Source organism: Suricata suricatta, chromosome 9 (assembly GCF_006229205.1).
Source record: "Suricata suricatta isolate VVHF042 chromosome 9, meerkat_22Aug2017_6uvM2_HiC, whole genome shotgun sequence".
NCBI classification, from domain to species: Eukaryota; Metazoa; Chordata; class Mammalia; order Carnivora; family Herpestidae; genus Suricata; species Suricata suricatta.
The window spans coordinates 134,787,215-134,799,594 of record NC_043708.1 but is presented as its reverse complement, the minus strand read 5'-3'; the positions used below and the strand labels follow the sequence as shown (position 1 = coordinate 134,799,594).

General features: G+C 60.1%; 1 protein-coding gene across 3 annotated transcripts in view; it reads left to right on the top strand.

Annotated features, from left to right (window-relative positions):
* LOC115300910 (AP-3 complex subunit sigma-2) overlaps positions 1–6,444 on the top strand; it is a 48,625-nt gene extending 42,181 nt beyond the window's left edge. The window contains exons 5-7 of one of the 3 annotated variants that reach the window (XR_003912918.1): positions 838–945; positions 2,605–3,571; positions 4,126–6,444. Coding sequence is in view for 1 of the 3 variants with exons in the window: in XM_029950500.1 (XP_029806360.1) it covers positions 838–945; positions 2,605–2,733 (237 nt within the window). In the remaining 2 variants the exon portion in view is untranslated. Of the gene's footprint in view, positions 1–837; positions 946–2,604 lie in introns of all 3 variants that reach the window. The other 2 variants (XR_003912919.1, XM_029950500.1) reach the window with 2 other exon arrangements.
* Positions 6,445–12,380: the final 5,936 nt, after the last annotated feature.

The window sequence follows — 12,380 nt, the reverse complement described above, 5'->3', positions numbered from 1 at the left end:
GGGCGGCTAGAGAGACCAGAGAGATTCACCAGGACAGTGGGTGGGCTGAGCTGGGCTGTGACGTTGGAGAAGCAGGGAGAAGGACTTCAGGCGAAAGGCCCCGGAGGAAGCGGTCCTGCTGGCGGTGGGTCTGCGGAGCCCCGGATCCGGCCGGGAAGGCGGATTGATGCGAGAGGCTGCAAGGTGGTCAGGGGGAGGAACCTGGCTTCTTACCCGAGCTGTGAGGGAGACGGGCACGAAGGCGTCGGTCTGTTGCACCTCCGGCAGCGCATAGGCCGCAGGGTCTAAGGAAGCCCAGGAGACGTCCCATCTTATGGGGGACTGAGCGTGGGCAGGGGCTGCCCCACTGCCCCCGCTGTGGCTGAGTGTGCATCAGTGCTGAGAGCAGTGATGGGCGCCATCCTGGTTGGTTTAGAACCCGTGTGGGGGAGGCCGGGTGTGTGGTACAGGTCATCCCAGTCCTCACCACGGTTCTGGAAGGAGGCTGAGAATGGAAAGGGTAGTTTGCCCAAGGTCGCCCCGCCTGACCAAGGTCTCTGTGGCTTCAGAGCCTGTGCCCTCCGCCACCAGCCTCCTGCCCGGAGTGTGGCCAGCAGGTAGGAATGAGCTGCCGCTGCTCACGGAAGGGACGGGTGTTCTGGTGTGCCGAGATGTGGGGGCGTCCGTGTGGTCTCACGTGAGAGGTGGAGGACTCGGGCTCGGCCGCCAGTTGGGAATCAGAACCTGGTGTCGGGCCTGGCCGCCTGCAGGTTCAGGAAGGCCCGCGAGGGCTCCCTTTGGGCCACCCTCAACCACCGCAGGGTGCTCCAACCCTTCTCATTCTTGCCCCCCCTGTAGGTGCACTACATCCTTCAGGAGGTGGTGATGGGCGGGATGGTGCTGGAAACCAACATGAATGAAATCGTGGCTCAGATCGAAGCTCAAAACAGGCTGGAGAAGTCCGAGGTGAGTGCACTGCCGCACCTGCGTCCCGGCCGGCTCGGTTCCGGAAGACCGGGGCGGGAGGAGGGACGGCCGCGTGTACGTGTGTGTTGCTGTGGAACTTCAGGAGTGTGTGTGCTCCTCTTCTGTCCTCCCTGCGTCCGTCCCAACCCACCGATGGGAAGGCCAGCCCTGAAACTTAGGTGTGTAAGAATAAGGCTACAAGTGTGGCCAGAAAAGCCAGATGACCCAAGAAGACGGACGCCTCCTGGTGTGGTTTGTGGTTCCTCCTTTTGAAGCTCCGTGTTCCCTGGAGGGACCCAGACTCCCCTCTGGTCCCAGCGTGGTTTCCCAGCCCTAGAGGGGTCTGCTCTCAGCGGCCGTTTCGCGCGGGGTCTTTCGGACCTCAGACTTGGTTGGCAGTGCCCTTACTTCCAGTTCGCCTTGTCCTCGGCCAGAGTGGAGTTTGGGCTGCGTTTACAAACACCCTACCCCAGCCCGCCGCCACGCCGTGCTGGGCTTGTACAGATGCTCCCAGTAGGGCGCCCGGTCGGCTCAGCTGGCGGAGCCTGGGACTTGATCTCAGGATCGTGGGTTTGAGCCCCACGCTGGGGGTAGAGATTACTTAAAACTTAACAAAAACCACTCACGGCGGATTTTGTCCTCCCCGCCCTCCCCCTCCTCAAGTTTCTCCATCACCTCCGTCATCCTACCCGGAGAGGAAGGTAGAGGCGACAGGCATGCACCTTCATACGCGGCAGAAATAGAATTTTAATTATCTGAATGTCTTAAAGAGTTTCATTGCTTCTTGTAATGGAACTTGATCTTGCAAAGCCAGGAATTCCTCTGCCTGTGAGGACTGGCAGCCCTGCTGAGGAAGCTTCTACAGACCGCAGCTAAAACGGCACGACAGTCCCGTTAGTGACAGGCTGGGAAGCTTCCGGGAATAGTAACTGAGTCAGAGGCAAGGGGTTTGGAAACCAGAAGAATGGAGACGTGCTGGGCGAGAGTGGAACTGGAGTTGGCATCCTGATGGTCGGTCAGGAGGACTGGTCAGCTCCTCCCCTTCTCCGCACGCCCGGGGTGAGCCAGAGGGGAGCGCTGACCGTGGACCCCTTCTTCTCTGCGTTTGTGACCAGTCCTTCCGTGGCTGCGGGCGTGTCTGGCCGTCCACGTGTCCTGCCTCCCATCTTGCTGCCACGTGACATTTCCGAAGCCAGCGCTCTCCCATGTCACACAGACAGTTGGCAGGCAGCTGCCCTAAACTGACTTTCCTCTTCCCTGTGAGCATGTCCCCGTGACCACACCCGCTTCCACCAGTGTTCAGTTTCTTTGGAAAAGTGCCCCTGACCCTGAGCATGACGTGGCTAAACCGTCTCCAGTTATTCCAGCAAGCATTTATTGAGCCCCTGCTGTGTGCCAGGCACTATCAGAGGCTGGGGCCACCACCCCGCGTAAGCCACCACCCCGTCGGGAGCACAGACTGGGGCCCTGCCCCCGAGCCCCCATCCAGCCTCAGGATTGCTGCATCGGCTACACCTTTGAGGAATAAGGAGGAAAAATCAAAACATGCGTAGTGTGTGCTCAGTGTGGACGCTTTCCAGGTCTCCGTCACTTGTGTTTTTAAGCATTAAGCCAGTGACACCGAGCGTTTGTCTCATGCCCCCTCTCGTGTCTCCTCAGGGTGGCCTTTCAGCAGCCCCCGCCCGGGCCGTGTCCGCCGTGAAAAACATCAACCTGCCGGAGATTCCTCGGAACATCAACATTGGTGACCTCAACATCAAAGTCCCCAACCTGTCCCAGTTTGTCTGATGGTCCGCGGCTACTGGACTGGAGTCCTTGGAACCAGCCAAGCCAGCCCTGCCACAGATCCCGTTCTGAGCCTTAGAAGGGTCGAGCCCCGGCCCTGACCCTGGCTGCCATGGAGTGAGGGGGCGCCCTGGGTTCTCTGCTAGCATGTGCTCGGGTCCCACGTGTGCCGCCTCGCCGGCCTCTGAAACGTGTGGTCACAGCAGATGAGGGGGGAGGGCCTGGCCTCCACCGTGGGCTCAGCGTGCCCCAGCTGCTCGTACCTTTACCTCCCGCATATAGCCGCTTCCGGGGACGGGGCCCTGGACTGGGGCCCAGCTGCTCCCAAGAACCCACCACTGTCTGACGAGTCTTGTCCTTAGCGCCGCGAGGCTTCTGCGGTCCCGTAGTGTTCGCTTTGCTGTCGAGGTGCCGTAGCTGGTAAAGAGCCAGCCTTAGGGGTGCGGCGAGTGGCGCACGAGGGCAGACTTTTATGAGAACATGACTTGCCTGCTCGCTGTACTGGGGTCATCACTCCCGTGTCCTGTATCGGCACGCTGGCTGGCTGCCCCGCTGCCACGTCGGCGCACAGGGGGCGGGCTGAGCCGAGACCATGGTGCGAGCTGCAGGTCACCCCCTGCCCCGAGGCCGTGTCTCCGGCACAGCCAGAGGGTCCCTCGGCAGAGGGGAGAGGCCCCGTGGAAGGTAAAGCTGACGACGTGCGTGACGCCGCAGAGCTGTGACTCTTTCCAGGTGTAAAATACACTCTAATGACAGGCGCGGACGGGTCAGTTGCTGTGTCAGAAATGATGCGTTTGCTCCGCGCCGGGAACCCGCTGCCACCTGCGCCCGCCTGCAGAGCGTGAGTGCCAGGAGCGCTCCTTCCAGAACGGCCCTTGGGAAGGCTGCAGACGCCAGAGGCGCCCCAGCCGAGACCTGTCCTCACTGTGGGAGGAACCCCTCCCTGTCCCCGCCAGGTGACGTCCGCCCACAGCTGGCTTTGGAAACCTGTAGATGTTTCCCTGTGACGAGGGCCTGTCTGTGGTTCACGTAGAGTGAAAGCTGCTCCCGGAGTCGTGGCTCTTGCGGCACTGCCCTGGGGGCCAGGTCCCCAGTACCGTGTTGAGCTGCCTGTGGGTCAGGGAGCTCGCTGCGGCACTGTCACCACAGCGACACCTCCCCACCAGGGGGCTTCTCGTGCCTGCTGGCCGGGGCCCAGACCGCTGCAGTGTCCTGCCGCTGCTGCGGAGCCCGCGTGCGATGGTGCTCCCCCCCGGCCTTCGGTGCTCGCTCGGTCAGAGCCTCCCCGAGAGCCTCCGAGCCGGGTGGGCGAGCAGGAGGGGCCCCGTCTGCCCGAAGGGGGACACGGAGGGCACTGCTGGCATTCCTCTGAAGGGTTTGGGTTTTCTTCAGCAGACGCTTCTGCGCGTTCCCGTTCCTCTCTCACATTTGCTCAGTGAGGACTCAGAAAGAAGGAGGAACACGGATGGAAGGCGGTGTGAGCGAGACCTTCCCACGGGCCTCCCAGCAGACACCCTTGTCCCCACTGTGCCGGGAAAGTAAGGGACAGGTCCAGTCACCTGCTTTGCGTCACACGGGGCCAAGAACTGAGACTCTGCCTGCCTAAATCCAGAGTCCCCTTTCACTGCTCAAGATGGCTTCTTCCAACTTGAACCTGTCTGTTCTAGAGAAGGAAGCTGAGTCCCAGAGAGGTTGATAGCTTCTCACAAACCCTGATAAAACCAAACCTCTTTTGCTGGGGGGGGGGGGGGGGCAATGACAACATCCCAGAAGGCGTCCCCTGCTCCGCAGAGCTGATGAGGAACCAGAGCCCAGTGTTAAGAGCTGTGTTGAGGGTCACGAAGCTAGAACCTGGTCAGTTTTCTTGAGTTTGTGGATTTGTTTTGTGCTTTAATGCCTTAGTGCAGGACCCCTGCGTCCCGGGTCTCCCAGGCCGGTCTGGCCTTCGAATGTTTGAACCATCAGAAACTGACGGTTTCTGGCTTCCGCTCTCCTCCCACAGGCCACTGCCTGGTCTCAGAGACTCTGACCAGTGAGCGTCCCGACCTCGTCCCTCAGTCTGCCTCTGCAAAGGGCCCAAAACGTCACCCTGGTTTTTTGTTTGGAAACGTCCGTCCTGTGGACGCGCCTCAGCAGTCGCGCCTCAGCTACTTGAGGCTGCCTGCGTCCGGCAAAGCCAGGAACTTTTTTTTTTCCCCATAAGAGGAAATCATAGGCTTTTTTTGGAGGAGGGTGCAGATGCTTGTGCTGAGAGACTCAGTTATGGAAATCGGGACTGGGCCTCCGTGAGAGTCTTCGGCCCCGGATGATTGAGACTGAGGGTTTCGGGAAGTGGGACAGAACCCTGGGTTTCCAGGGCTCACTGCCCCTAATTAAAACCACAAATTCTGTGGCGCGGTCTGTACATGGCTGGTGCATGCCAGGCTCGGTGCTGGGCACTGGAGAGAGAGAGCCGAGGCCCAGCTTCCACTGTCGTCTCTGCTGAGAACCTCAGAGTGCCCAGATCAAGTGACCGGCAACCTGAACTTGTAGTGACTGGAGTTGGTGACCGTTCTATGGGATGTTTAAAGGACAAGAACCCATTTGCCGCCGCATCGTGCCCCACCGGGCCGTGCTCCAAACAGCCTTTGCTCAAGCCCCTGTAACACTCAGACCAGCTGGGAGGCCACCCAGCATTCCGCACAGTTCTGCAGTCTGATCGAGTTCAAGGTGCCAGCAGAGCACCTGTTTCATAGGCTGCCATCTTCTTGCTCTGTCCTCACGTGGCTGAGAGATGAAGCTTTTTGTTCTGCATCCCCTGTTAAGGGTGCCGGTCCCAACGTGGGGGCTCCACCCCGGACCCCAGACAAGTCTCATCACCTCCCAAAGGCCCACCCCCCTCCAAAAACCATCACATCGGGGATTAGTTTTCACCACGGGAGTCTGGGGGACACAGACACTCGTCCATGGGGTGCCTGATTACCTACCTTTCCTCTTGGCCTGCACAGCCCATGCTTGCCGTGCTCAGGATTAGTTCAGGGTATCCTGAGTCTTCTCAAGTCCCTGTTATTCAAGCTTCTGCCCCTTTCGGAGCCAGCCCTTCCTCGCCTCTGCCTCCCCTTCCTCGCCTCCGCCTCCCCAGGGCTGCCGGAGCCAAGTGCTCTCTGGCCCCAGCTCCACCGGAAACCAGGGGAGTGTGCCGGCTAAATTCCTTCCCGTGGGCCGGTCCTTAGTAGGGCGTTTGCTTCGTGTAGCCGTCTGCCCATGGCTTTCCGAATAGGACGCAGCGGTGGTGCCTGATGGTGAGAACTGGGGTGAATGTGAAAGCCACGATGGAGAGCCCCCCAAGTGTGAGAGGCCCGGGGCACTGTCGGCTCCCAGCGAACACCGCGGCCTTCTGCCTTCCCTGCCGCCTCCCTTGTCCCCCAGGGCCGCCTGTCCCTGTGCTGAGGACCCTGCTCACTGGCAGCCATTGGCAGAGATGCAGACAGGCTCCCTCTAAGGAAATGGTTCCGTGAAAATTATTAATCTTTTCCATAAGACTGTGTACGTTCTTTCTTATTCGATGAATTAATGTTTTCAAAGAAATACATTCGTGTAGTTCAAAATTTAAGGTAACAGAAGGCTGTTCAGCCGGATTCCCACCGGGTTCCCACATATCACCGAGCCCCATCCCCCGTGGCAACAAGTGTTTCCAATTAAGAAATAAAGTCCCTGGATTTTTTATCACCAAAACTGAGAGTGTGCTTTTCCTGAAAGAGTTCTGTTCCTTTTGACCTTGGTGGCTGGCCTCAGCCCCGTGCAGCCATGCCACCCCCTGGACGGAGGCGAGCCTCCCTGACCCCCCTACTTGGGCATACCTATCCCAGCTCTGCTGTTCCTGTGTTCAGGCACTCTGACCTGCTGTATGTTTGGATCGAAGTCACTGGCTGTCCCCGTGGGCGGGCGTTGTCTCACTCCACGTGGTGGGGGACAGTGCCAGGTGCCTGGCGCGTGCTCTCAGTAAAGAAGTGTTGAATGAGTGAATGGTGGAGGCTTTCTCGGGCCCTGTGCTCCGCCCTCAGAAGGAGAATGAGGGCAATGGTGTTGGGGGCGGCAGGAGGTAAGGGACAGGGCGATGGCCTGTGGAGGCCGAGGGAGAGGAGGAAGGCGAAGTTGATGATCGTGGAACCCAAGTGACTGCAGGCCCAGTGAGGGTGTCCCTGGAGAGGAGGAAGCGGTTTGGGAGGAGGAGAGGCCCAGAGTGGAGGAGGGTCAGACCGGAATAGTGGGGGGTGGGGCAGATGTCCACCAGCCGGCCGGGGGCCTGGGTGCAGGTAGAAGAGGACACTGTCGAAGCTGTGGGGTGAGCCCCATGGCCCTGAGATGACAGGAGGGGTGAGGACACAGCCTGCGGGCAGGGAAAGGGAGAGGCAACAGCAGGGCAACCTCAGGTCAAGGGAAGGGTCTTCAGAGGGAGAGGCCCGGGGGGCTGGGGACTGAAGATGTGGCCTCTGAGCTCCCACTTGTCCTCCGTGGGGCAGCACAACCCGAGAAGCTGGGGGTTCGAGCCAAGCAGTGGTGCATGCGAGCCGCAAGGTGGTCGTGCCAGAGGGTGAGGTGTACAGAGCCCACGGAAGGTCTCTGTCCTCCGCCATCAGAAGAGGGACCCGGAGCTCCTGCCTTGGGGACTTTCGAGGGTTAACGAGCGCACTGGTGTAGGTGGCGGAGGCACCCTGACCTCAGGCTGCAGTCTTCACAGGCAGAGGGTTTACAGAGGCAGTGGGGGGGAGACACAGGAAGCCAGGCGGGGAGCCCAGGTGCGCCTCGCAGGGCCGGACCGGCTGCGGGCCCCACCAGTGAGCCCAGGCCCATAATCCAAGGTCACTGCTGGGGGAACCAGGGGAAGCATTGGTGTCTCTGGAAAGCGTAGCTTCCCTTAGGACAAGTTGGAAGACAGATCGGGGCTGTGATCGGCAGGACTTGAAGGGTGGGGGGGGGCAGCCAGCAATCGCCTTCCCCAGCGGTGTCCGCAGGGAATCGGAGACGCGGTGGAGGGAGTCCGTGTAGAGGCGGGCAGGTCTGCCTGAGAGTCTGGGTCCTGGAGCACGTCCCTGGGAGAGGGGCTCACTGGGCCATCTCAAGGGCAGATCTTCCATTGTTCTTCAAGTCTGACATCAGCGGGGCCTCCTGAGGACACTGGGGAGCACGGGTGCCCTCCCCTGCCTCCTGGGAGCGGCCATGGCGTCATTGAAGGTTGTCTTCCGTAGGGCTGAGAACGAATGCCCTGCGCAAACTCGGGACTGAGAGGCACAGCCGAAATGGGAAGGAAGGTGGATTCTCAGGCATAAAGGACGACCAGGTAAGTTTCTCAAAGACTGGAGTCCGTCGGTCCCCCAGATTGGGGTGATACTCCAAATATTTACCAGCCAGCATGGTTCAGGCACTGACCAGTCAGAGTGAAGGTACCAGACAGGGCGTGAGGGTGTTACTGGGGACCCGTGTCAGTTCTGCCCCCGGGAAGGACCTTGCCGCTCCCGAGGCGATGACCCAGGACCCTGCCACTCCTTTACCAGCCTGAGTGCAACCAAGAGACGATGCTGTGGTCAGATGTGTGGCGGGACGGTGGGCGGGGACCTCGCCAGGCCCCACCTCTGAACCCTCAGTGGCGGTGCAGCTGGAGGCTAACAGGAAGCCACGAACCCAGCGCCCTCCCCACAGCAGGGGACCTCTCCTTTCTCCCTGGCCAACCTGTGTGCGAGGATTTCCTCCAGCCTCTTGGTTCTGAGCACTTGGCACCTTTTGACTCCTCCCTGAGCCTCCAGGGAGCCCCCCAGCTGGCCACGGGCCCCAGGAATCTCCCCCTGGCTGCAGGCCAGAGATGCCAAAGCGAACAGACCAGGAAGTCCTCCTTTCTTGCTAGGGGGGCTTGGCAAACTGAGGCATGCTAGGATTTGAACTGCCAGCTGCCGGAACTTTGTGTGGCCGGGAGGTATGCATAGACCTGTTCCCCCAGCACCCCGAGAACGGTGCTCCCATTCAGATGCTGGGCTGGGCGCTTTGGGGTGTTCTCTGCTAAAATCCCTCTTCTTAACCTCCCAGCCTCTGCCTGCCCCTTCTCCAGCATCCAGGCCCTCCTGGGCCCCAGGAAGTCCCGACCAATCCGTCAGCCTCTTAAAGGGTACAGGGAGGGTACAGGATTGGAAGGAAACCGCTGGGTCCAAAGTCTTTGCCAAACAGGCAAGCACCACGGTGATGCCACCTGGTGTGGGGCCATGCCTGGCACAGGTTGACAGCCCGGGGCGGGCCCTCCTCGGCAGGCCCCTTCCTGAGCGGTGGCTCCTGGGGCCACAGCCCTTTACTATCAGCCACCTCACTCCCAGCCCCAGCCCATCCCTGCTCGGCCCTGGGCGCCGGTGTCCCCAGAAAGGCCACGGGCCCAAGGCCAGGCCAGGCTCTCCTGGCCTCCACGTGACCTCAGAGGTGGCTCCTTTGTTTTGGACCCGCAGTCCCCAGCCACGTCCCTGGTTGGAGCCTCGGGTGGTCCAGCCTCAGGGTTTAGCCGTCTCCCTGGGAGCCCAGTGCCCACCAGTCTCAGATCCTGTCTGGCAATCAGCCATCTGTCCGGCAACACATCTCCACCCAATGTCCCTCACCCCTGCCTGGACACCACCACAGCCCCCTAACGGTCGCCCTACCCCTCCTCTGCCTCCTCATGGCCTAGTTTTATCGCCCAGCAGGCAGGCTGAACGTTTCGAAGTATTAATCAGGCCACAGCACTGGCCCGATGGGTTTAAACCCTCCCACAATAATATAAAATAAAATAAAATAGAAAGGGGTTCCTGGGTGGCTCAATCGGTTAGGTGGCCGACTTCGGGTTGGGTCACAATCTCACGGTTCGTGGGTTCGAGCCCCGCATCAAGTTCTTTGCTGACAGCTCAGAGCCTGGAGCCTGTCTCCGGATTCTGTGTCTCCCTCTCTCTCTGCCCCTTCCCCGCTCATGCTCCGTTTCTCTCTGTCTCAACAATAAATAAAACCTAAATAAATAAATTAATTAAATAAACCCTCCCAAAGGCCTCCCACTAGCCTCAGGACAAAACTCAGGGCCCTGCTTAGCTGGCCGCTGTCCATCTTTCTGTCCTCATTTCCTGCTGCCCCGCCCAGCCCCCTCCTTCCCCCCTCCACCCACACTGGCCTTGATGGGTCCCTGAACACAGGCTCAGGTGCCTCAGGGCCTGTGCCCCTACCTCCCCGCTGCCCGTCTTCCTCACTCCAGGAGAGTCTGGGCTCAGATGTCTTCAGAGGCCCTCCCTGGCCTGCCCGTCCTCCCGGTGACTCCCCCTGCCCCTTCCCTACCCCTGATTCATCCTTCATGCGCTTAGCACCTGACATGATGGCGTAGGTCATGTCTCCTCTGTGCTTTTCACTACTTCTTGTGTTTTGCTGGTACCTAGCACAGTGCTTGATCTCCGTGGGCCGTAGGGGATGAAATGATTGTTCGAAGCATGGAAGTGCATTCCTGTTCCTCTCCCCTACCCCCCATGTGCTGAAATAGCTCACTCACTCAGGCTTTAGGGCAGGAAGCTCGTGGGGGTGGGAGTCATGCGGCCTGACTTCTTGACTCTCCGTGTGACCTTGAGTGAGTCATTTTGCTGCCTCCTTCAAGTTATAGGAATAGCATACGAGAAAGCACCCATCAGCTTAGACAGAAAGGTCTAAGAGGGTATAAACTTGCTTTGAGTCCTGGCTGTGTGACCTTAGGCAGCATACTTGACCTCTCTGATTGTTTCCTCATCTGTGAAATGGAAAGAAAATAGCTCCCTCGAATCACCTGGGTTTCTCGGTTGCAAACAATAGAACCAGCCCAGAAGCTTACTAAAGACCCGCGGGGGCAATTCTCCCAGGCCCCAGACCAAGCCAGCCAGGACACAAGGAAAACCACATCCTCTAGACCGGGTCACCAGCAGCGCCAACACTGGACCCCGAGGCCGTGGGCCCTGCTGGCCTTCCTTGGGGATGCAGAGTCCTAGGCAGGGCCCAGCAGGAGGAGGCCGGTCCCAGAGACAGCTGTCCACCACATTGCGTGCGGAGGGCCGTCTCGAGGATTAAGAGTTAATGCAGAGTCTCCTTCACAGCCGGTGGGAAACTGTGGAATCCGCTGGAGCGAACACACGTTTATCCTATGATTCAGTGGTGCCAAATGAGTGCACGTGTCCAACCTGAAGACATGGACAGAAATGTTGATAGCGCTGTGCGTAATCGCCAAGAACCAGGAACGACCAAATGCCCATCGGAACGGAAGGCATGAAGAAATAAGCCTGGAACGCTGCGCGGCCACGAGAGAGAGCTTAGTCCACCTACACGTGACATTGGGGGTGAACCTGAGCGACGGAACGCAGGGCGTGAGAAGCCAGGCGCAAAACAGCATAGATTGTGCAATGTCACGTGCTTGTCCTGCAGGCGGGGGCCACGTGAGTGTATGGTAGTAGAGGCAGGATAGGAGGTGCCCCCCCGCCGGAACGCTAGAGACAGAGGGGCCTGGCGGGGGGCGGGGGGCCCTGGGCCCATCTGGGGGAGACGGGAGACACCGCCGGGGTCACACGCCCCAGCTCCTTCCTCACAGCATTACCCCGCTCCCCGCAGAAGCCAGGGGGCCAGGGAGCCTAGGAGGTGGCGAGCAGCCAGAGCAAGTGTGGAGACAGTGAGGCCGGGGGTGGGGGGGGTGACCGGAGCTGGGGCCTTGCGAGTCTGTCCCCGAAGACCAGAGGAAGCCGGCGAGCGGCTGTGCGTGTTGTGCGTGGGGAGGGTGGTTACGGGTCCAGTTGGCAGGCTGGCTTTAGTGCAGAGAAGGGATGGCAAGGGAGGGGACAAAATCCCAGGAGGCCTTCTGTGGCGGCCCAGACCAGGTCAGGGCGGGACCGTGAGACAGAGAGACACGGAGGATGCGCGGGACATGGTGGGGTTACAGCTGACAAGGCTTGGGGCTCGTCGTGCCGCATCGATGGACGTGACGGCCAGAGCCCTGGGTGGCCACGTGGGCAATGCGGGCCTGTCCTGTCGGGGCCGTGGGAGGAGCAGGAGTCAGCACGGCAGGTAAGTGAGGTTTGGGGAGCAGACAAGAAGAGGTACGATGCAGCGGGCTAAGCCTGTGGAGGCTCCCAGTCACGGAAGGGAAGGGAAGCTGTGTGCTCGGAGTGCAGTTAGGAGAGTGGGGGGCAAGGGAGGAGGGTTTCTGGGTGTCAGTGGGAAGCGGGAAGGGTGCAGAGTGGGCTGTGGCCAAGGATAACAGAGATGTGGGGTCTGGCGGACTTACCTGACCCCTACATTACCAAATCTGTGAACCAACGGGGCCCTGCTGGATGGGAAGATCACGTCCATGGAAAGGAGAGAGCCCGGTGCGGGGTGATGGAGCTTCGGCCAGGAGGCCGGACCGTGTTGGGGGACCTTTGCGTGATCATGACCTCCAACCCACAGGAGGCGCTGAGCAGAAACCACGATAATAGTAGGGAATGCAGTGGTGGTGGATTGTAGGACAGTTCAAAAGGCCTATGGCCGCTCTCCGCTCTGGGGGAAAGTGGCACTCCCCTCAACTCGGCCACCCAGCTTGGCGTCCTGATTTGCTTTGGTGACCTGACCATAGTGAGGTATGCCACTTCTAAGAAGAAACTTCCAGGGGCACCTGGGTGGCTCAG